General features: G+C 57.1%; 2 protein-coding genes across 2 annotated transcripts in view; both read right to left on the bottom strand.

Annotated features, from left to right (window-relative positions):
- Positions 1-10370, bottom strand: part of NECAB3 (N-terminal EF-hand calcium binding protein 3) — a 33782-nt gene extending 23412 nt beyond the window's left edge. The window contains exons 1-3 of the mRNA XM_054274749.1: positions 10250-10370; positions 3733-3757; positions 2383-2491 (exon numbers count right to left, since the gene is read on the bottom strand). Of these exons, the coding sequence (XP_054130724.1) occupies positions 2383-2491; positions 3733-3757; positions 10250-10342 (227 nt within the window). The 5' untranslated portion in view covers positions 10343-10370. The remainder of the gene's footprint in view (positions 1-2382; positions 2492-3732; positions 3758-10249) is intronic.
- Positions 10371-18167: 7797 nt separating this feature from the next.
- Positions 18168-22433, bottom strand: E2F1 (E2F transcription factor 1). The gene is made up of 7 exons (XM_054274747.1): positions 22239-22433; positions 21484-21574; positions 20720-20939; positions 20265-20417; positions 20031-20145; positions 19186-19390; positions 18168-18433 (listed from the first exon to the last, which is right to left on the bottom strand). The coding sequence occupies exons 1-7, from the start codon at positions 22431-22433 to the stop codon at positions 18168-18170; spliced, it is 1245 nt and encodes a 414-aa protein (XP_054130722.1).
- Between the last annotated feature and the right edge of the window lie 848 nt (positions 22434-23281).

Genomic DNA, 23281 nt, shown 5'->3' on the forward strand with positions numbered 1-23281 from the left:
AACATAAACTTTCAAATGTCACAGAATTAAAGTGAGGGGATATTTTATACCAAAATGGAACCATTTTCTGAAATGCAGAACAAAACCAGCTTGGTGTGGAGATGTAGAATGTGAAGTGACCCCAGCAGTGGTGTGTGATGCACAGGCCCCAGTGTCCCACCTGAGAGCCAGAGGGGTGGGAGGTGGACAGAGGACAGCATGGGGCTCTCTGGAAGGACAACAAGAAATGTGAGAGAGCTCTGAAATATTCATATTCCCTGCAGCTGAAGGTCCCAGGGGTGGGTGAGGGTCAGGAAGGGTCTGGACATGGACATCTCTGCTACTGCCCCTCCTCAGGTCAGCCTGGCAGGGATGAGGAAACACCAATTCCAGCCTGGACATGACAAACACAGCACCAAACCCACCCGCTGGATGGAGGGTGAAACTTTCCTATTATCACTAAAGCTTCAGGACACAAAATCAGCACACCAGATCTGCTTGCAGAGCTTGGAGCTGCTCCCCAGCTTTGTAGTACTCTTCAGTCTGGCAGCAAATTTTGGCCAGCTCTCTGAAATGTTAAGTTCCTGACAGTGCAAGGGACAAGGCCAGGGGAGAAGGGCTGTCCAAGCCACCATGGGGACAGCAGGGCACCAGCACAGCCCTCATACAACACCAAATCCTGCACACCCCAAACCCCATGCTCCCTACATTTGCAGGAATTTGCAAACAGCTCCATCTGAGGGTCCCTTCTGCTCTTGGTGGCAGGAAGAGAACAGGGACCCAAGGCTCACACCCTGCTAACAGGTGTCACCAGCTCAGTGCTGTCACTGCTGCAGCCACAGCTGTGGGCAGCCCAGCCCAGCCAGGCCTCCCCAGCTGCTCCAGGCAGATGGAACAAACCCCACCTGAAGGCAGGAGACCTTCCCTGCTCGTTTTGAGCTGGGTTAAAGCTCCCAGCTTCACAGAATCACAGAATGACCATGTTGGAAGAGACCTTCAAGATCATCAAGTCCAACACAGCCCCAGCTAAACCCTGGCACCCAGTGCCACATCCAGGCTTTGTTAAACACACCAGGGATGGGGACTGCACCACCTTCCTGGGCAGCCATTCCAGAACTTTATCACTCTTTCTGTAAAAACTTCTCCCTAATATCCAATCTGTATTTCCCTTGGCCCAGCTTTTGCTGCACCCTGTGTTTTCCAGGGCTGCTGTGACTCTGAGATCACCCCAAAATGGAGCAAGAGGAAAGGAGCATTTCCAGAGGAAAGGGAACTCTCCCTGCAGCTCCCTGGGATCACAGCCCAGAGACAGAGAGGCTTTCAGAGATGTTTTCCTGCTGCCCACACCCACAAGTCCAACCAGCAGCTCCAAGGAAAGCAGCACAAGGCTTTGTGCAGTGGGAGCCAAACCCAGCCCCACCAGCACTGGGAGTTCACCATTGTGACACTGGGTGTCTGCTGTTGGTGGCATTTGGTGGCTGTTGGCATCTCAGTGTGACAAGGGCCCTCTGTGCCACTGCCCTGGGACAGCGTGTGCAGCTCAGGCTGCCCCAGATTTCCTCACCCTGGCAGGACCTGTGCCCTGGTCGGGTGTCAGAGGTGCTGGGATGCCAAAGCTGCCCCCAGACTGAGAGGAATCCACAGCCCCTTGTCCCCCAGCAGCACCCTAGTGTGTGGACAGACCCCAGTCTTGCAACCCAGCAGCACCCAGTTCCTCCCAGTGCCAGGACAGAGTCACCCACAGCACCCAGCTGGGCATAGAGACCCCAGTGAGGCCAAAAATACCACAAAACTGGGATGAGAATCCCAGCTGAGCCCAGCAGAGCCCTCTGGATAGCACCACTCAGGAGGAGACCAGAGCTAAACACAATTCCTTCTCCTGATCTGTGGGGCTTTCTTTTTTTTAAAAGTAGCTGTCCTAAATTCACTGTTAGGAGACCAGACCTAAGCTCAATTCCTTCTCCTGATCTGTGGGGCTTTTTTTGACAAGTAGCTGCCCTAAATTCCCTGTTACACGCACCAAGCCCACTTGTGGAAAGCAGCTCTTACATAAGTGCCAAGCGGCTCCTGAGTCAGCAGGGGCAGAGTCTGTGACTTTGTGTGTCCCCACAGCAGCACAGGCTCCTGCAGGCACACAGGGCTGCCTATTCCTGGAGCACATTTCCCAAACCACAAAAGTGGCATTTTCAATGCTTGCTCGCCTTCTAAAGTTGCAGGAAATCCAATGGCTGCTCTTAAAATGGTCTGGCTGCTCTCAGCACTGGTTTTCAGTGGCTCTGTGGCAAGAGGTGGGTTTGTCTCACCCTGATTATTTATCACACCCGCCTCCCAAGCTCCTCCACCTCCAGGCAGGCAGTTTTAGCTTCTCCTGCATCTCCTCAGTGCCACCACCACGGTACTCACTCTGAGTGACGCCTGTCAATGCCACTGAACAACTCCCACAGCTCCTCCGAGCTCAGGATGCCATCGGAGAAATAGTTCTTGAACTCCTCAAATGACAGCTTCCCATCATCTGCATTCAAAGGAAAGGGAAGAATAATTATATATCTGTAGAAAGCAGCATCCCAGCCCTGTGTGGGATAGGGCTGGGCGTGTTCTGCATGATAATTCCAGCACAAATCTCCCTCAGAGCCTGGCCCACCAGCCCAGCAAAAACATGGGGTGCTGCTGAAGTGCAGGTGGGAATTTCAGCCCTTCCCTAAAGGAATGGTGTTCTCAGAAAGGCACACAGACTGTCCAAGAACAGCACACTGAGGGCAGCATCAGATTTCCATGGAAAGAAAGTGCTCTCCATGGACTCAGGAGGTTTTTCCTTCCCCTCTGTGGAGGATTTCAGCTCCTGGGCTGCATTGTGATCTGCAATAAAAGCATCTCCTGAGCTACCATGAAGGAAAAGAGCCAAGAGAGTGTGGGAAGGCTCAGGGATATCCCTTGTGATTTTGGACCTCTTGGTTTATGGGTGCTGAAGATTAGATTTGCTTGGGGGCTCATTAGCAGGGGCAGGAGTTGAACCATCATTTTTGGGGTATGGGCCCGGTAGCTTGTTTAGCTGACCCTACAAGGAAGTAATATAAAGGAAGTATGGAGGGCTTTGATTCCTCTAGTGTAGGTTCGATTCCTGTTTTGGTAAGGAATTAAAAACTGGGTGGCAGAGCCTAACTCCCAAATGCCAGGGTCTCCAGGGGCACCCAGAAACAGGATCACCCAACCAAGAGGGTGAAACTTTCCCATCATCACTAAAGCTTCAGGACACAAAAGCAGCACACCAGATCTGCTTGGAGAGCTTTAGTGAAGCTCTCCAAGCAGCAAATTTTGGCCAGCTCTCTGAAATGTTAAGTTCCTGACAGTGCAAGGGACAAGGCCAGGGGAGAGGGGCTGTCCAAGCCACCACGGGGACAGCAGGGCAGCAGCACAGCCTTCAAACAACACCAAATCCTGCACTCCCCAAACCCCATGTTCCCTACATTGAAAATTCCTGCAAAACAACTCTGTCTGAGGGTCCCTTCTGCTCTGTAAAACCCTGGACTGAGCACAGAGACAGAACCAACCCTGTGAGGGACCGAGCAGACCCTGACAGCCCCTGGGCAGGAGAAGGGCTTGGCAGGGGCTGTGTCCTGAGCCCATTCCCAGCCCCTGGGCAGGGATCCAGGTGAAGCAGAAAAGCATTTTCCACCCTCCCTCTCGCAGGCAAAGCTCCCAGTGGGAAGGAGCCAGGCAGGGAGGGGGAGGCAGCAGCAGGAACAAGGCACTCACCGTTCTTGTCGGCCCGCCGGAAAATCTGCAAGACAAAACACAACAGGAGAGAAGGGCAGCTGAGCAGTGAGCCAGGCAGCACCCAGCACCACGGAAAATCACCCCAGGAGCTCAGGGAGAAGCCCCAGCTGCTGGGACTGCACAGGCTGCCCTGGGAAATCCCCTTTGCCAATGATTAAACCCATTTCTTGCCCTTAATGCACAGAGCCCTTGGCTGGGTGAGCCCAGCACTCAGAGCAAACACCTTTAGAGAACACACAGGCAAAGCAGAAAGGACTTTGCTGCTTCCTTGTGATGGCAACTGTTTAATTTTTCAGTCCATTTAAAGGAAAGAACATTAGGAACAAACCCAGTCTGTAAGGAAGCACTTTGTGCATCTCCAACACTCCAGAACCTGCATCAAGGAGCAGCTCCTGCCCTGAGCTTTGTAAGCAGCCCTCAGCACAGCCCTTCCCACAGCTCCTCGGCATGCACACTCACTGTAATTAATCATTAATGCATTAATTAATCTGGAACTGCTTCTGGCACAGGGCACAGCTGGAGAGCTGCTCCAGTTCAGGGTCTCAGCACAGATTCCCAACCATGCCCCAGGAGAGAGCTGGGGCTGCTCAGCCCTGCTGGGATCTGATTCACCAGGAGTTAGTGGGGCTGACTCCAGTGAGGAGCAGCATCACTTCTGAACCTGGCAATGTTTTCCCAGAGCAAAATGTACAAGGTTTTGTCCAGCACATCCTAATGGAGGCAATAACAGAAAATTGTCAATGTGGAAGCTGTCCTTTATATCATCCTTGTGGCTTGTGGCTGCATTTCTCTTCACAGAGAAAAGCAAGGTACAACTTCCCAAGGATATTTCTGGGAATCACAGAGAGAAACCTCAGAGAACAATAAGAACAATTCTTATCTCATTTACTGCTCCTCTTGTTGTTCACAAGTGGAATGCATTGTGGAAGATTGTTTACCTGAAGGGAATTGATAATTGGATTCTGCTGTGAGTGTTTTGATTCACTGACCAATTGAATCCAGGTGTGTGTGTCAGGACTGTCACTGACAGCCATGAGATTCTGGGCAGTGGAGTTGAGTGCTTGTGCAGATTCAGTTCTATAATATAGAATAATATAGTATAATAAAATGATTAATTAATTAGCCTATATATAATAAAATAATAATTAGCCTTTTGAATAGAGTCCTCCTTATTATTCCTCCCTTTGTCAGGGTTGCCTTGATTTACTATACTGGCTGATGAAGAAATCTGCAGGTCTGAAGAAAGATTAGGAATGAAAAAAGGCCAGAAAAGGAGACAGAACTTTTCTATTCTTGTCCCCAGGCCAGCCCTGGAGCAGCCCCAGTGCCTGTGCAGGCAGAGGCACCACTGCTCCTCCTGCACCACCTACCACCAGCTCTGTGTCCCGAGGCCCTGGCATCCCCCTGAGAAACTGAAGCAAAGGAGGAGCTGCCAGGAAAATCCCCCAAGGGTCTGGCTTGCAGCTGGGGTGAGGCTTTTCTAGGGCTGGAGCTCCCTGGTTCCTTCCCTGGGAATCAGGAGCAGGAGCAGCTCCTTGGAGGATGCTCCTGTGAGCACAGCGAGCTCCTCCTGCCCCAAGCTGAGAAGCTGGGGCTGCCTTGGGCCGGGCAGCATCAGGGAACCATCCCCAGGATCCCAGCTGGCCAGGAATGAGGGAGAGCACTCCCTGAGCACCACACAGCACACACTGAGCTGAGATGGGAACCTACAGCTCCCTAACAGTGGTGAATTCTCTGGATTTTAGAGCAAAGCTTTCTCCAGGCTAATGGGTTCCTTATGGGGTCTCATGGCTGCAGGGGCAGCACCCGTGGTACTGTATTTACAGTGTTTATTGTATTACAATTTTAAATTTGTATTTATTGTATTCCTGCCCCAAAAAAGGCAGGAATGATGAATCTGACTGCATGTTCCCAGAAGGCTCATTTATTACTTTATGATACTAAATTATATTAAAGAATACAGAAAGGATACTTATTGAATGCTAAAAAGATAATAATGAAAACTGGTGACTCTCTCCAGAGTCCTGACACAGCTTGGCCCTGATTGGCCAAAGAGTGAAAACAACTCCCAGCAGAATGCAATGGAACAATCACCTGTGGGTAAACAATCTCCAAACACATTGCACATGTGAGCACAACACAGGAGAAGCAAATGAGATAAGAATTGTTTTCCTTTTCTCTGAGGCTTCTCAGCTTCCCAGGAGAAAAACCCTGGGCATGAAGGGATTTTTGCAGAGAATGTGAATGCCACACACATGGGTCCCATCCTGCCATGGACTCTCCATCAAGGGAGAAGCTTCATCCTGCAGAGCTGTGTGTCATCAGAGGGACACATGGCTCGTGTGGCTCCAGGTGTCCCAGAGGCCACCCAGCTCATCCCAGAGACAGTCAAGTGTCACCCAGGCACTCCGAGCAAGGGCAAACATTTCCCTCTCACAGGCTGGCCTTGCTCAGCAGGGCTTATCTGTGGGCTCAGAGGCAGAACTCAGCTTCAGGGGAGATTAGAGACCTGAGCTGTGGTGGTGTTCACAGGGGTCCCAGGACCAGGGAAGAGATGAGACTCTTGAATTTTATGTTTCAGAAGGCTGATTTATTATTTTATGATACATATTATATTAAAACTATACTAAAAGAATAGAAGAAAGGATTTCATCAGAAGGCTTGCCAGGGAAGCAGAGAGAATGAAATGATAACAAAATCCTGTGACTGACTGGAGATGAGACAGTCCGGACAGCTGGACTGTCTGGATTGGCCATTAAGATTGGCCATTAATTAGAAACAACCACATGAGACCAATCACAGATGCACCTGTTGCATTCTACATATAACCATTGTTTACATTTTGTTCCTGAGGCCTCTCAGCTTCTCAAGAGAAAAATCCTAGCAAAGGAATTTTTCAGAAAATATCATAATTACACTGAGGAGGTCTCTGATCTGGGGTGAGCCCATCCTGAATTCAGCAGGAGCCTCAGCACACAGAGTGGATGCCTGTTCCTCACTCACAAGGCTCAGTGAGTTACATGAGCCAGCGCACACCTGGCAGCTGCCTGGAGCTCCAAACAGACATGGCACAGGCAGGAGCTGTGAGAGCCTGCGGGGCAAGGCCATGTCTGCTGCAGGGCTCTGGTTGAGGTGTGATGTCCGGGTTTGCCTCAGATACCCTAGGTCTCTCCCTGATAATTCCCTCCCAGGTGTATCAGTCATCCCTCCTTTCCCCTCCCAGCACTGTCTGTCAGTCCTGGCATTCCAGAAGTGATTGGCAGATTCAAGGGATGTCCTCTACCCCTGGGGGGCACTGGGCCATCCAGGTGTCCTTTGTCCCTTTGTTCCTCCCCTCCTGTCCCTGGCTGGTGGCTCCCTGCCCCTTCCCTGCCCCTCTCCCCGGGGTTAAAGGAGCAGCAGCCACGGGCTCAGGGAGTTCTGTTGGAGCTGGTGCTGCATTCAGAGGCCTGTGGGCCAGAATAAAGCTCTGGATCCAAACCCTCCATCAGAACCGACTCCTGTCCTTCACCATCGCCTTAAAGCTTCTCTGCCAGAGGGAAACCTGAGGAGCAGCCCCTGTTATGGGGGGAAGCTCCATCCCAGCACCACCAGAGCTCCTGCAGGCCTGGACTTGTCCCCACGGGCCCAGCTGCACCACCCAGCCAGCCCAAAGTGTCTGTGGGGTGAAACACCACACACCCAGGCAGCTAAAAGTGTCTGTGGGGTGAAACACCACACACCCAGGCAGCCAAAAGTGTCTGTGGGGTGAAACACCACACACCCAGGCAGCTAAAAGTGTCTCGGGTGAAAACACCACACACCCAGGCAGCCCAAAGTGTCTGTGGGGTGAAACACCACACACCCAGGCAGCCAAAAATGTCCCTGAGGTAAAACACCATAGTTGCTGCCTTTTGGTCAAGCAGCAAAGGTCAGACACACTCAGGCATGTCCCGTCCTGCTATATTGGTAATAATTTACCAATATAGCCTGGCATGGCAGGGCTGTGGCTCTGGCTGCCTGCAGCCAGCCCATCCCTGCCTGAGCCCAGGAGCAGCTCCAGCCCAGCCCAGCCACCACAAAGCCCCTTCCACACTCCCCAGGGCCGGTGCTGTCCCCTCCCTGGGCACAGGCACCTGCTCAGGGATGGCAGCTGAGCACTGTCCCCAGTGAGGACAGCACCCTGGGACAAAGCCAGGGGAAGGTGATGCAAAGCCAGGCTGGGAGAGGGATTAGGGCCCGACAAGGAATCCTGAAAGTGGAATTAGGGCCCTCCAAGGAATCCCTCTCTTGCCTCAGGGTGCAGCCCCAGAGCACAGGGGCACTGCCTGGAGCCCAGGATGTTTCCCTCAGCCCTTGGGCTTGTACCCAAGCAGCCACAGCCGCACAGGACCGAGGGAAGAGGCACTGAAACAGCATTTATTTATGGGATGAGCCCCACACATACCTCAGAAAGGAAGGAGATTATAGGATTCCTCCCTGCCTGCAGGTCTGGAGGCAGCTGCGGTGCTGGGGCGGGGACAGCTGCCCTGGGGACAATGTGACACAGGCTGGACAGGCTGCGGCCAGGCAGCAGAGTGCCATCCTTCCTGCAGCTCTCGTGTCCCGGGAGGGGACAGAGCAAGCCCCTGAGGGATGAATCTCCCCGAGGCTGGAGATGCTGCACAGGGCCATGGCAGCACTGCGGCTCACACCGCGCCTGCAGTGAAGCATCTCGGGCAAAGCCCTCCTCCTCCTCACTTCTCCCAAAGGCAGGAGATGTGCTGGCAGGTCCCAGAGGAGCAGCAGCCACGAGATGTGCAGTGGGCAGCTCTGTCGGGGGCAGGCAGGGCTCCTGCCCTGCTGCCAGGGGATGCTCACCCCGACCAGCCTGAGAAGCTGAGATGCCTCAGGAACAAAATGTAAACAATGGTTATCTGCTGCTGTGGAATGCAACAGGTGCATCTGTGATTGGTCTCATGTGGTTGTTTGTAATTAATGGCCAATCACAGCCCAGTTGGCTTGGACAGAGAGCCAAGCCACAAACCTTTGTTATGATTCTTTGCTATTCTATTCTTAGCTAGCCTTCTGATGAAATCCTTTCCTCTGTTCTTTTAGTATAGTTTTAATGTAATATATATCATAAAATAATAAATCAGCCTTCTGAAACATGGAGTCAGATCCTCGTCTCTTCCCTCAACCTGAGACCCCTGTGAACACGGTCACACCTAGGGGCAGCTGGGCACCAGCCATGTGCCCAGATCCAAAGGTGCAGAGGTGAAACTCACCCTGCCGAGCTCCAGGGCAAAGCTGGGAGCAAAGGAGTCACAGGGCAGAGGAAGAGAAGCCGCCAGAACCCGGAAAGCAGCTGCTAGCGTTGTTAACATTTCCCATTTTAATTGCTTTAATGACACCCTGAGGGATGGATGTGCGACTCAGCGAGTGCCCCGAGGAGCTGAGCTGGAACACAGCTGTCACCACCCGCCCCCTCCTGCCCACCTCCCCTCAGCCGTGTAATTAGCGCGGTTAATGATGCTGGCAGCCCGAGCCCCCCAGGCAGGAGAGAGACCCTGACCCCAGCTGGCAGTTGAGCGGCACCACGGCTTCCCAGCGCCTCCTGGGCATGCCGGGGGGTTTGGACTGGACCAGACGTGGCTAGTCCACACCAGGATCCGCTGTTCCCCTCCTCGGGGATGGGCTGGGACAGGGGGTGAACCTGGAGCGGGTCAGGATGGAGATGGCAGCTGGGACATGACAGCTGGGACCGACCTGGGCTGCGCAGGTGTCCGGGCACCACCAGCCCTCATCCTTAACCCTCGCTGCCTTTCTCCTCCTCCTCCTCCCTGCGGCAGGGCAGGGGCAGCACCTCTGTCCCCGCATGTCCCTGGTCCCCAGGGTGGCTCGGAGCTCAGCGGTGCCGGACACTCGGCAATCACCAGGGCGATTTGGGCAGGAGCAGGAGGTCGGAGGTGCTGCAGGGGTGGCTGTGTCCCGGGCTGTGCCCCTGGCCCTGGCACACGGCCAGGAGTGTGCCTCGGAGCCCCGGCCCCTGGCACCGGAGGGGACGCGGTGTGACAGCAGGAACTGCGCCAGCATCCCCGAACACAAAGAGCCACCACCTGCCTTTCCAACTCCCCCGTGCCACCCACAGCCGCCAGGATGCCGAGGCAACCTCCAACCCACACGGGGCATCCTCCCCCACAATCCCGGAGCGTCGGGAGCGGGCAGGGACAGGGCTGCACCCGGGGGCTGCCGCAGGCACCGCTCTGCTGGATGCCATGGCTGTGAACAGCCCCGGGGAACCTTCCACGGCGTTCCTGCCACACAGCTCCCGCTGCGGGAGTCATGACAGCCGGCTCTGGATGAGGCGTGGGCTGCTCCCAGCCACCAGAGGCCCAGCATTCAGCAGAAGGACACGACACCATTACTGAAGCCATCACGACCAGGCTGGCACGGGCACATCCCCCGGGCCGGTTCCTCCGGGAAGGAGCCCCACCGAGCGGGGCACGGGCTGCGGGGGTCCCCCCGCGGTACTCACGTCGTGGAAAATGGGCAGCGGCTGGCGGCGGGGCTTGGGGCCGCGATCTGCGGACAGCAGGCACACGGCCAGCAGCTCGGCACACGACATCATGGTCCCGCCGGGCGCGGTGCTGCGGACACCGGGGCAAGGGGAGCGGTGCTGGAGGGTGCGGTGCCTTAGGGCGCGGTGCGGTGCCCGGGATGCGGTATGGTACCGCAGGGTACGGCTTCGGTGTGGTGCCCGGAATGCGGCGCGGTGCCTGGGATGCGGTGCAGAACCGCAGGGCACGGTCTCGGTGCGGTGCCCTGGCGTGCGGTGCGGTGCCGCAGGGCACGGATTCGATGTCGTGCCCGGGATGCGGTGCGGTGCCGCAGGGCACGGCTCGGTGCGGTACCGTAGAGATGGGCTGGGTGCGGAAAGAACGGCCTTGGTGCGGTAGGGATGGGTCTGGTTCCGTGCCTTAGCGATCAGTTGCGTGCCGGAGGGATGCGTTCGGTTCTGTTCGGCGCTGCAGGGACGGGTTCGGCTCTCTTCGGTTCGGCAGGGTGGCTCGGCTCGGTCCGTGTGCCTGTCGCGCCCCACCGATCCCGACTCAGCCGAGCGGCTTCGCCGCCCAAGCCAACTTTGCCTCCGCGGAGGGCCCGCCTCTACCACCATACGATTGGCCAAGAGCTGTGATTGGCACCAATAACCACCAATGGGCTTGGCGGATGGGAGAGGGGCGGGGCCGCGCTGGGTCCGGGTGCCCGCTCGCCGCTGGGGCGGTCCCGGTTGGACCCAGAACAGCCCCGTGGTCTCCCAGTGCTGGGTCCTGTGATCGACCCTGAGTGTCCCAGTGTGACCATAGCTGTCAGTGCTGGCCCCACAGCACCCCTGGGTCCCCCAGGTGATCCCAGTGTGGCCACAGGTGGTCTCAGTGTGGTCACTGTTGGTCCTACAGTAACACTGGGTGCCTCAGCTGGCCCTGGGGTGGCTCTGGTCTGGTGATGGATGATTCCAGTGTGGTCGTTGTTGACCCCACCGTAGCCCTGGGTGCCCTAAGCGAGGCCCCAGTTGGTCCCAGTTTGACTGTGAGTGGTCCCAGTGTGATTGCTCTTGCCCCCTGGGTAGCTCTGGTTGCCCCAGATGGCCCTGGGGCTGCCCCAGTTTGACCATGGGTGGTCATAGTGGGGTCATGGCTGGTCCTAGCACGGATTTGGTTGTTCCACTATGGCTCCAGTTGGTCCCAGTTTGACCACAGTGCAGTCACTGTTGGCTTTGGGACATCCCTGTTTGTCCCAGTTGGTCCCAGTTTGACCACAGATAGTCCCAGTGCAGTCACTGTTGGCTTTGGGATAGCCCTGATTGTCCCAGTTGGTCCCAGTTTGACCACAGGTGGTCCCAACACTGATGGCACTGAGAAAGTCCTGGTTCCCTCAGTTGGCCCTGGGTTGGCCCCAGTTTGACCACAGGTGGTCCCATTGTGGTTTTGATGGCCCTGGAGTGATCCCCTGACACCCAGGCTGGTTCCAAATGAGTTCCTGGTGGTGCCAGCCCCTCCATGCCCTCAGTGCCAGCCAGCCTTTGCTCCAAGCTTCTTCCCTCTGGAGCAACATGCCAGGATCCCAGTACCTCCAGGGATGGGAACTCCCTGCCCCAGCAGGCTGGGGGACACAAGGAAGAGGAGGAAGAGGAGGAGGAGGAGGAAGAGCTGTCCCCATCCCTTGCCTGGCACAGGAACCTGGGGGCTTGTGCCTCCATTCCAGGATTTCCCTTCCTGAGAAAGGGCCATGAACCTGGTTTTTTTTTGGATTTTGCAGAGTTCCAGGCAGACTTTGCCTCCCTCAGCACCACCCCTGCTTTCACAGGGAGCTCTGCAGAACACCCTGATTGCTGAGCTCAGCTCTGCATGAGCCCAGTCTCAGATCCCAGCCCCAACGTGACCCAGTGCAGCACGTGGAGCTCCCTCACCTCCTGCTCCCCCTGGGACAACGTGCTCCAAGCTGAGCCCAAGGCATCACAGCTATTTTTACCATCTCCCAGCTGTTCCAGGTGTGTGCAAAGCAAAAGAGGTGGAAAAAGCCCAGCTGTGCCCTGGCAGGGGCATCCAAGGGCTCCAGGGTGCATGTGCACTCCCTGCCCTTGGCACGGGGCTGTCCCTGTCCCCAGGGAGGCACAGAGCTCCAGGGGCTGGAGCTGCTGAGCACAACCATCACCAAATCCATCTGAAATGGGAGCAGGAGCAGAGCACAGGCCAGGGCTGCAGCAGGGACAGGGTTCGCCTTGCATGGAGCAGGGAAGGGGTGTGGGTGATGGTGAGGCTTTGCCCTGGATCAAAATATCCCCCTTGGAAGGGCTTCCCACACTCCCATCTGCCCCAAAACCCCACACTTGGTGCCCAGAAGGATCCCTGGGAGTCAGTGTGGGTTTCCATGTGGGAAGGAGCAGCCTGAGAGTGAGGGTGAAGTTCAGGCTGATGGCAGGAGGTGACAGGTGTGACGGTGTTCACAGGGGTCTGAGGATGAGGGAAGAGATGAGGATCTGATTCCATGTTTCAGAAGGCTGATTTATTATTTTATGATAAATATTACATTAAAACTACACTAAAAGAATAGAAGAAAGGATTTCATCAGAAGGCTGGCTAAGAATAGAACAGCAAAGAATGATAACAAAGGCTTGTGGCTCAGATAGAGAGCCTGAGCCAGCTGACTGTGATTGGCCATTAATTAGAAACAACCACTTGAGACCAATCACAGATGCACCTGTTGCATTCCACAGCAGATAACCATTGTTTACATTTTGTTCCTGAGGTCTCTCAGCTTCTCAGGAGGAAAAATCCTAAGGAAAGGATTTTCCATAAAAGATGTCTGCTACAGACAGGTGCTCCCAATCCCAGAAAGCCATGGCAGGCAATGGGGACATGGCCCAGGTGTGGGGGACACCAGGGCTCTGCTCTGCTCCCCAGCACCTCAGCAGGGAGGAATTCAAGGGAGCAGCCACTCAACAGCATCCCAGGAATAAACAATGCTGCTCTTCATCTCCCTGAGCTTCCTCCTTTGGAGGAAACAGGAGAGGGTTGGAAATAGGGAAGGGTGGGGTGGGATGCAGAGGTGGGGCAGGACACCCCTGCCTAGAGAGACCCCAAACCCCTCTAGGACCCTCTGAGGGGGACCAGGTTAAAGGTACAAACCCTTTTGGGGGGCATTAATGCCACTGCCAGCCTGTCCTGGAGCTCACCCCACTGTGGAGCTCTCCTGACCCCCCAGACCCCAACCCTACAGCCCAGGGCCAGGACACCCCAGGGCTGCTATTGGTATTTAATTCCAATACCTGGGCTCAGCACCGTGGCCACATCCTGCCCAGCATTTCCCAGTGCCAGTGGAGTCACCATGGTCCCTGTGGGGTGACACTCCTGGCAATGAGCTGAGAGCCCAAGGATGGTTGCAAGGTGCCAGCCCCTGACCTGCTGCCTTCACCTGGCACAGAAAAGCAGCTTTGCAGCAGATAAATCAAACCAGACAGTGCCTGGGGCTGCCTCCCAGCGCTGCCATGTGCTCTTCTACCATCAGCTCCCTCTCCAGGCACCCGAAATAGCAGAGGGAAGCCCTTCAGCTGCATCATGAATCATCCTGGGAGGCACAGTGGTTATTTTTACGTGGCTCACGTGGAGCTGGGCAGTGCTGCTGCAGTGGGACACAGCCCTGTCCGTGTGGTGGTGTTCACAGGGGTCCCAGGACGAGGGAAGAGATAAGAATCTTGACTCCATGTTTCAGAAGGCTGATTTATAAAAATATTATTTTATAAAATTATTTTATAAAATTAAAAAATATATTTGATAAAATTAAAAAAATATATTTGATAAAATTTAAAAAATATATTTTATAGAATTTTAAAATAGAAAATATTATTTTATTATATATATTATATTATTAAAAGAAAATTAGATATTATAACTATACTAAAAGAATAGAAGAAAGGATTTCATCAGAAGGCTAGTAAGCAATAGAAAAGAATGATAATAAAATCTTGTGACTGCTCACAACCTCAACACAGGTGGTTTTCATTGATCATCAAGTAAAAAAAAAAATTCACATGCTGGGTAAATAACTCTCTAAATCTCATTCCAAAGCTGCAAAACATGGAGAAGCTGAAGCTTCTCAGCTTCTCAGGAGAAAAGATCCTAAGAAAAGGATTTTTCATAAAATCTGTCTGTGACACTTTGCCTTCTCTTGGGGGAAAGAGGCAGAGCTGTGCTACTGCTGTGGAGCTGGGGATGGCAGTGCAAATCCTCTCCCCTCTCCTGTGCCCCCTGGATCCCATAAAAACCATTTCCTGTGCTGGGGTGTAGGAGTGACAGGGGCAGGACGGTCAGGACAGACGGACACGAGAGATCTCTGCAGCCAGGGCTGGAACTTGGGGTTTATTGCAAAGGGCCTGGGGGCAGGGCCCTGCTGGGAGCTGCCAGACACAGCCCAGAGCAGGCCCGAGAGAGGAGAGGGGGAGAGAGAGAGAAGGCAGAGCGTGGTAAAAAGGAGAGAGAGAGTAAAAGAGTAAAAGAGAGTGAGGGGATGAGTAAAAGAGAGGATAAGAGAGCGAAGTTCCTGTTACAATACAATAAATCTTCTTCTGTGTTGGATATTCTGATTCTCACTGACCAATCTAGTACAATACACAAATCCTACAGCATTTACATACAGCCTATAAGAATCATTACATTACCATACTGTGTTACATTTTAAACCCTAAAAACTCCTCTTTGGGCCCCTTCTGCCAAGCTGTAGAGTCTGCTCTGACCCTTGGGCCTATCTGCAAGCAGAGGGTGTTGTTCCATCAGAAGGAGATCACCTTCAGCTGGCCATGCCATTGTTTTCCAGTTGTTCAGTAACTGAGGGATCTCAAAGCTTGCTTTCATTTCAATCTCGCTTATAGTTTCCATATTCTCAAAATCTTTTGCCAGACAATCATATTGATAAGGCTTTCCTGCTTCATCTTCCCCAACACCGGGGTCTCTCCCCTTTGCAGCACTGCAGATCACCATCACCATCACCATCACCATCCATCACCTCAGGACTAAGCAGAGGAGAGCAGGAGGGAGGGCTGGGCAGGAGCTGCCATGGGCTGGGCTGGGCACTCTGCAGTGTCGGGTACCTGTTGCTGATTCCTTGACTTCTGGGTTATGGCTGGGCCCTCCCTGGGGGCTCCCCTGTTGTGGGAGACCCTCCTGGGGTGGTTCTATGTCAGGAAAGAGACACACACTGGATCTTTTCGGTCTTCAGGTTCTTGTTTATTATTGTCTTATCTGAAGTTGTGCACGCTGTCCACACCAGGCTCAGTGCACTGGAAAAGCACCACAAAAATGGCAACAATCTCTTGTTCCAAGGTCTTTTAAGACTAAACTATCCAATTAAGAGCTGACACCTGGATTATTTTCCCTTTTAACCTAATAACTGATCCCACAGAGCCCCCAATGCAGACTTGTCTGCCCAATTACAAAACGCCACCCAAACCCACGGAGAAGAAGGTGTGGGAAGAGAGGCACAAGGGTGCAGGCAGGATGCCAGGCAGTGTGATGGGCTCTCTGTGCCACCCAGCAGCCTGTGCTGACCTGGGATCCCATTGCCTGCCGCTGCAGGAGCAGGGGGAGTTTACACAACACGCTCAGGGTGAAATATTTATCAGGCTGTTTAAAGGACAACCAGGCAGGAGGAGGGGAGAAAGGGCACAAACACAGGCAGGAAGGAGCACAGCCCTGGCTATGCCACTAGGGAGCCCCTGAGCCCCATCCTGGCTGCCTGGAGCCCCTGGGAGCTCCAAGCTCCCCTCCCTGGGGTCCCCAATGTCCGTCAGTCCTGGTGTCCTGCAGAGGGATCAGGGCAGGGCTGCTGCTGCTGGCAGTGTGTCTGTCCCCAGGCAGCAAGGACACGGGGACCACAAGGACCTGTGCCAGCAGGTGCCTTGGGGCAGCACCGAGGGCTGGGTGAACGGGGAAAGCTGGGAACTCAGTGCAGGGAGTGGCTTCACACTGGCCCCATGCTGTAGCCGTCAGAACTCAGCACATCCCTCCAGGTGCCCAGAGCTGCTGAGGACCCCGCCAGGGGGCTCAGAGACCCTGGCACACAGCCCAGGGCACCTGGGGATTTGATTTTGACCCCTGGAGCAAGTTACCAGCTTTGTATGAGGACCTAAAAGTCACACAGGTTTGAATGGTATAATAATAAAATTATCACAGGGTGAAAATTTAGATTTTAGGATTTTTGGTATGGGGGTTATGGGGACAAGATGGAGGAACTTGGGCATGTCCAGCCTTTCTTCTTCTTCTTGTTCTCCATTTTCTGCAGTGATGTTGGCACTTTGGGATTGGTTTAGAGTAGAAGTGCACTCACTGTCTAACACAGGTGATAGGTATTGGATATTAAGTGTAAATATGTTATACGTAGTTTGTAGTATAAAAGGACAACACCGCCTTGGGGGTGGTCAGAGTGCCTGTGGCTGCCCTGCTGAGCAGATCTTGGCTGGGCAGAAAGAAAATTTTATAGATAAGAATTAATAAACAACCTCAAGACCGAAAAGTGAAGAGTCCAGACTCGTTCTTCAATTGTGCGGGCCGAAACAGAGACACCCTGCACATCTCGGGGCAGCAATTAACAACAGCAACCCGAGACAGCCCCAGCCAGGAAAATGCTGCCCCAAAACCAGGGGGAAGGCGGGGAGGGAACCAGGCACGAGAGGAGCCAAGTGGGGACAGGGGCTGCTGGAAGGAAAGCAAACCCCATCCAGCCCCATCACCCCATCCTCCTGCAGCTCAGCCTCTGTGGGGGAGCAGGGAGGGCAGGGTCAGACCCACATCCCGCCCTGGGTGGGACCAAGCACCAAAGCACCTCTGGCAGCCCCAGGTATGGACATCTCTGGGCATGGATTTCAAGTTCAAAGTAACCCCAAACCTCTCAGTTTCTCAGCTGAGGTCCCCACCACCCCTCACACCCCCAGGCACCTGAGCACAGGCAGAGGGCAGAGTCAGTAGAAACCTTTATTAAACACAAAGCTCCGAGGAACACAAGCTCGTTAAATGGCAGTAAAAGTGAAAGTGCGTCTCCAGCTCGGCCCAGGGGCACCTCAGGACCCCCCTGCCCTCCTCTCCCAGCCCCAGTGGTCTGGGCATGGGCAGCCAGAGCCAAAGGGCTGCACAGGGAGGGGAAGGAAAGCCTGGAGACAGCACAGTTGGGTGCTCACCTGCAGAAATGCTCCCCCTGGCCACCTCTGTGTCCCCTGAGGGGACAAGCACACGGTGCCAGGGCCACCAGCTCCCCCAGCCCCGTCCCCACTGCCACCTGCCACAGCCGTGGCCTTGCCAGCCCCGTTCTGGACCCAAGCAAAGCCAGGATGTGCTGGTGGGACCCTGGTGACACCCTCCATGTCCCACCAGCACCGTCCTCCTGCCCCCTCCATGTCCTGGGAGAGCTCCACACGCCATAAATAATAAATAAATACCCCACGCTCAGCCAGGCCGTGGGCAGCCCCCAGGCAGGGGGACAGCCCTGAGCCAGCACCCCCCACACCTCCACCACCCCCTCCCAGCACAACAAAAACTCTCAGCACCCCCACTCTGCTGTACAGCCCCCCCCAAACCCCCGTGGAAATGAAACGCTGTCCCCAGGGGACAATAATAAATTAATCAAATCATTAATCTATACACAGGACTGCTTAAAGCTCTGCAACGGGCTCCTGGGGGGCAGTGGCTCTGCCCTGGGCAGTGCCCCTGATCAGGGCCCTATGGGGGGGGTCCCCCAAGATGGGAACCCCACCCTGGCATCCTCCCCGTGGGGCTGGAGCTGGGGATGCCACCGGGCTGGAGGGATAATGAGAAAATATTGCAAAAATGGGTGGGGAACAGGGGGCACGGGAGCCAGCGGGGCTGCCCTGCCCTGGCACTGCCCCAGGCACCCGGGAGGGCTCAGCCTCAGAAGTCCAAGGGGGTGAAGTCCCCAAAGTTGCAGTCGAAGAGCTCGCTGATGCCCTCGCCCTCCTCCAGCCCGAAGTGATAGTCCTGTGCCTGCGGCGGCGACAGGTTGATGAACTCATCGGGCAGGAAAGCCGCCAGCTCCTCCCTGCTCTGCTCCAGCAGCATGTCCATGGAGGCCAGGGGAGACAGGCTCACCTCCTCCTCCTCCTCCTCCTCCTTGGGGCCCTTGCTGGGCAGCGCGCTCGGCCCTGGCAGCAGCGCTTCTGTGGGCATGGCAACAGCTGTAAATCCCATCATGCTCTCCAAAGAAACCCCAAAAAAGGCTTTTGTGCCTGGGGAGATCCTGCCTTCCCACCTCCCTGCCTTGTTGGGGTGCCTGAGCAGCGTGCCAGCTCCTGGCTTGTGCCACTACAGAGGGGCTGAGAGCCACCGTGACATCCCACCAGTTCCCTGATGTCCCCAGGCCCCTCATGTCCCCAGGCTGTCCCCAGCCCCCTTGTGTCCCCAGCTCCCTGGTGACCCCAGCCCCTCCCTTGTGTGCCCAGGCCCTTCATGTCCCCAGCCCTTCGTTTCCCCAGGCTCCTCATGTCCCCAGCTCCCTCGTGACCCCAGCACCTCCCTTGTGTCCCCAGGCTTGTGACCCCAGGCCCCTCGTGTCCCCAGCCCCTTTGTGCCCCCAGCCCCTTTGTGTCCCCAGCCCCCTTGTATCCCCAGGCTCTTCGTGTCCCCCAGCCCCTCCCTGGTGTCCCCAGGCCCTCCCTGGTGTCCCCAGGCCCTTCATGTCCCCAGGCCTCTCATGTCCCCCAGGCCCCTCGTGTCCCCAGCCCCTCCCTCATGTCCCCAGCTCTCATTTCCCCAGGCCCCTTGTGTCCCCCAGCCCCTTCATGTCCCCAGGCCCTCCCTTGTGTTCCCAGCCCTCTCATGTCCCCAGGCCCCTCATGGCCCCACCTCATTTCCCCAGTTCCCTCGAGTCCCCAGGCCCTCCCTTGTGTCCCCAGGCTGTCCCCAGCCCCACCTTGCTCTCCAGGCAGCAGAGGCATGTTCACATCCTGGGCAGGATGCAGGAGCAGGGGGGCTCTGGGCTGTGAGTGGCTGGGAGGAGAGTCCTCAGCAGGGGCTTTGAAGGGGCTCTTGACAGGGCTGCAGACCCCCGAGCTGTCCTCGGGGCACAGGAACACATCGATGGGGCCCTGAGTGCTTCTCACCGAGACCTGGAACGCCTGGGGAGGGGACAGGAGTGACACAGGGTGGCACAGGGACACGCAGAGTGTTGGGGAGGATGAAGCAGGAAAGCCTTATCAATATGATTGCCTGGCAAAAGATTTTGAGAATATGGAAACTATAAGCGAGATTGAAATGAAAGCAAGCTTTGAGACACCTCAGTTACTGAACAACTGGAAAGGTCAGAGCAGACCCTGCCAGCTTGGCAGAAGGGGCCCAAAGAGGGATTTTTAGGGTTTCAAATGTAACACAGTGTGGTAATGTAATGATTCTTATAGGCTGTATGGAAATGCTGTAGGATTTGTACCTTGTACTAGATTGGTTGGTGAGAATCAGAATATTCAGCACAGAAGGTTTATTGTATTGGAAAGGGAACTTCGCTCTCTTTACCCTCTTACTCTCTCCCCCTCTCACCCTCTCTCCCCCTCTCCTCTCTCACCCTGCTCTGGGCTGTGTCTGGCAGCTCCCAGCAGGGCCCTGCCCCCAGGCCCTTTGCAATAAACCCCAAGTTCCAGCCCTGGCTGCAGAGATCTCTCGTGTCCGTCTGTCCTGACCGTGCTACCCCTGATGCTCCTTCAGCAGAGAACCCTGGGCTGCTCAGGGAGGGCACAGGAGGAGCAGAGCGTGACCCCAACTCACCTCTGCAGGGTCTGACACCTGCAGCTGGGTCTCTGGGGGGGCTTTGATCACCATCACCATTTGCTCCGCGGGGTCCACGATGCTGCGGAGGTCCTGGCAGGTCACATAGGCTGCGGTGGGGCGGGTCAAGGAAGGGACACACAAGGGGATGTGGGCAGAGAACCGCCCTGCCTGCGCCTCCAGGGCTCAACCACAGCCCCACCCAGCCAGCCCCGCCCCACAAGCAAAGGATATTGCTGGTTGGCGGGGTCCTCGGTGAGCAGGCGCAGCTGCACTGTGCACATCTGGATGAGGTCATCCAGCTGCCGCTCGGCCGCCTGCAGCTCCCGCAGCTCCTTCTCCAGCAGCCGGTGCCGGCCTGGCGCTCCCACGGTGGCCTGACTGCCCCTGGGGAGCACCGTGCCCATCAGCAGCCAGCCCCCACAGCTCGCTGTGCCCCCAAGGAGAACCAGCCCTGCAGGGATTTTAGCAGCAGAGCGCTCCCCAAGGCTGGATGCAGCCCCCACCACTCCCCTGGATGACTTGGGGGGCCCCAGGGGACTCACAGGAGTTTCCTGCCACTGAGCACAGCCCTCCCTGCAGCAGAAGCTCTGGTGACCCCACCCTGAAACTCCCCACCCAAGTAAGACCATCCTCCACCCAGACAGCTCCCCCACCCCAGGCACAGCCCCGTGAGGCCAGGGACGTACAGCCACTGGATGTGGTTCTTGGATTTCTTGGTGATGAGCTGTATGCCCTCCAGGACGTTGGTGATGTCGTAGATGCGCCTCTTCTGCACCTTCAGCACCTCGGCCGCCCAGTTGAGGTCCACCACACCATCTGGGGACTGGCTCAGCAGCTCCAGGAAGCGCTTGGTGGTGAGGTTCAGGGAGGTTTCATACCGGGACTTCTCTCCAGGAGACTTTGCCCCTGCCAGACGTGGAGGACAAGTGTCATTCAGCCACAAGGGAAAAGCAGAGCTTAAAGGTCAAAAAACTCCTGCCACCTGCTTGTAGGTGGCTTGTGGACTGGACTGGCACCCCAAACCCGATCTGTTTTGTCAGGGCAATGGGGTGAGGTGCCGAAATCCCCTGCAGGAAGGAGGTTGGAGCACCTGGCACAGGCTGTGACACCTGTGCTGCAGGTGTGACTGAGACAGAGAGTGGCAGGCAGGGCTCAGGGGGGAGAGAGCAGCAGGTCCTCCTGGGACACTGCACTGACACCACGCTGGCACCTACAGCTGCATCCCACAGGGAGGGACAGAGCCAGTGTGGCACCCAGCAGAAGGGCAGGACAACCGTGCCACCAGCACAGGGCACAGCAGGGAGTGTGGAGAGTGGACAGCCCCAGGGACAGCCCATTCCAAAGGGCCTGGAAGAACCTGCCAGGGATGAGCCTGGGGGAGCAGAGTGGGGCTGCTGGAGCTCTGCTCTGAGCTGGGCTGGCAGGGGGGCCGGGGGAGCGGAGCTGATACCTTTGGCAGGGTTCCTGGCCTTGCCCCGGCTCACTGGCAAACTCTCCGCTATGTACTGGTGATCCGTCTCCAAGTTCAGCTTCCTCTTCACCTGCAAGGGACGGCGTCAGGCTCCAGTGCTATTGAAGGGTGTCTGTGAGGAACCCCCCAGCACCGTGGGGTGCAGACACCCCAGATCCGGGCAGGAGGGGGTGACAGGAGCTGTCACACACCCGGCGGGCATGGGGGGCTGTCCCCACCGCGGGGGCCCTGCCACGCTGCGGGGAGCGCCCCAAAGGCGGCAGGGCCGTGGGTGGGGAGGCCAAGCACGGCCCGGCGCCCGGGCCTGCGGCTTCCGGAGCGGCGGCGGGGCAGGGCCGGCCCGGCAGGTGCTGCGTGGCACGGCCCGGCCGTACAGCCTGGCACAATCGGGGGCACCGGGCACGGGCTGACACCGAGCAGGGCACGGCATATGGCACGGAGCGGTACGGCCCGGCCCGGTATGGAGCCCGGTCCATATAGAGCACGGCTCGCTGTACGGCCCGGCTCGGTACGGCACAAAGCAGGGCCCGGTATCCAGCCGGGCCCATTGTATAGCCCGGCTCCGTGTACTCCGGTGGGGAATACGGCCCGGTAGGGTATACGGCCCGGTCGGTACGCAGCCGGTTCGAGGCTCAATACTGCCCAGCCCATAACACAGCCCGAGCCCGCCGCTCCCCGGAGCCCCCGCCCGGCGCCGTCCCCCGCCCCCTCCCCATCCCACTCGCGGGGGTTACCGGCGGGCGGCCCAGCGCGGGCCGTCTGGGCGCGGCGCCGGGGCGGGCGGGCTGCGGCGTGGCGAAGAGCAGGAGGTCGGTATCGGGGTGGCCGCCGCCCGCGGGCTCCTCGGCGGCGGCGGAGACGATCAGGAGGTGCGGGGAGGCGCTGCCCAGCAGCGCCGCCAGCCCCGCCGCGCCGCCCGCCGCCGCCATGGCTCACATGGCAGCCGGTGCCGCCGGTGCGGCGGGCGGCGCGGCAGGCAGGGCGCGGACAGGGGCGCGGCCCATGGCGGGCGCGGGGCCGCTGCGCTCCAGCTCCGGCTCCGGCTCCGCTGCGCCCGCCGCCGGATTGTTCGGCGCGCCGGCCCCGCGCGCCTTTGCGCGCCAAATCCTTTTTGCCGCGAAAAGCGGCGCGAGCCGCCCCGCCGCCCGCCCATTGGCTGCGCCCGCCGCGGCGGGGATGTAAGGGCGCGCTGCCATTGGCTGGAACGAGCGGGGAGGCGGGCGGTGCCGCGCGGCCATTGGCGGGCGGGGGCCGCGCTGACAGGCGGCCAATCAGCGGCGTCGCGCTGGGGCGGCGGCCAATGGGAGCGCGGCTCGGGGACGCGGCGGGGGCGGCGCGTGGGTGCGGCGCGCGCTGTGTGTGTCCCCCCCGGGGGTGTCCCCGCCCTGTCCCTGTTTGTGTCCCCCATAGGGGTGTCCCTCTTTGTGTCCCCCCCGGGGGTGTCCCCTCCCCTGTCCCTGTGTCCCCCATAGGGGTGTCCCTCTTTGTGTCCCCCACGGGGTGTTCCCCCCCCTGTCCCTGTTTGTGTACCCTGGGTCTCCCCTTAGGGGTGTCTCCTCCCACGTCCCTCTTTGTGTCTCCCTCGGGGGTGCCCTCTCCCGTATCCCTCTTTGTGTCCCCCATAGGGATGTCCCCTCCCCTGTCCCTGTTTGTCTCCCGTGTCCCGCTCGGGGGTGTCCCCTCCCCTGTCCCTGTTTGTGTCCCCCTCTGAGGTGTCCCCTCCTGTGTTCCGCCGCGGATTCCTCGCTCCGACCCGGCCCCCGCTCCCGGTTTTCCC

This window comes from Melozone crissalis, unplaced genomic scaffold (genome assembly GCF_028551555.1).
Source record: "Melozone crissalis strain CALT ecotype California unplaced genomic scaffold, PUWL_Pcris_2 ptg000017l_1, whole genome shotgun sequence".
Classification (NCBI taxonomy): Eukaryota; Metazoa; Chordata; class Aves; order Passeriformes; family Passerellidae; genus Melozone; species Melozone crissalis.

Coding starts and splice junctions, on each gene's coding strand:
- E2F1 (XM_054274747.1), bottom strand. CDS start 22,433: ATGGCGGCGGCGGGCGGCGCGGCGGGGCTGGCGGCGCTGCTGGGCAGC. Junction 20,940..21,483: donor GGCCAGGAACCCTGCCAAAG/GTATCAGCTCCG, acceptor CACGTCTGGCAG/GGGCAAAGTCTCCTGGAGAG. Junction 20,146..20,264: donor GAGGACCCCGCCAACCAGCA/ATATCCTTTGCT, acceptor GACCCGCCCCAC/CGCAGCCTATGTGACCTGCC.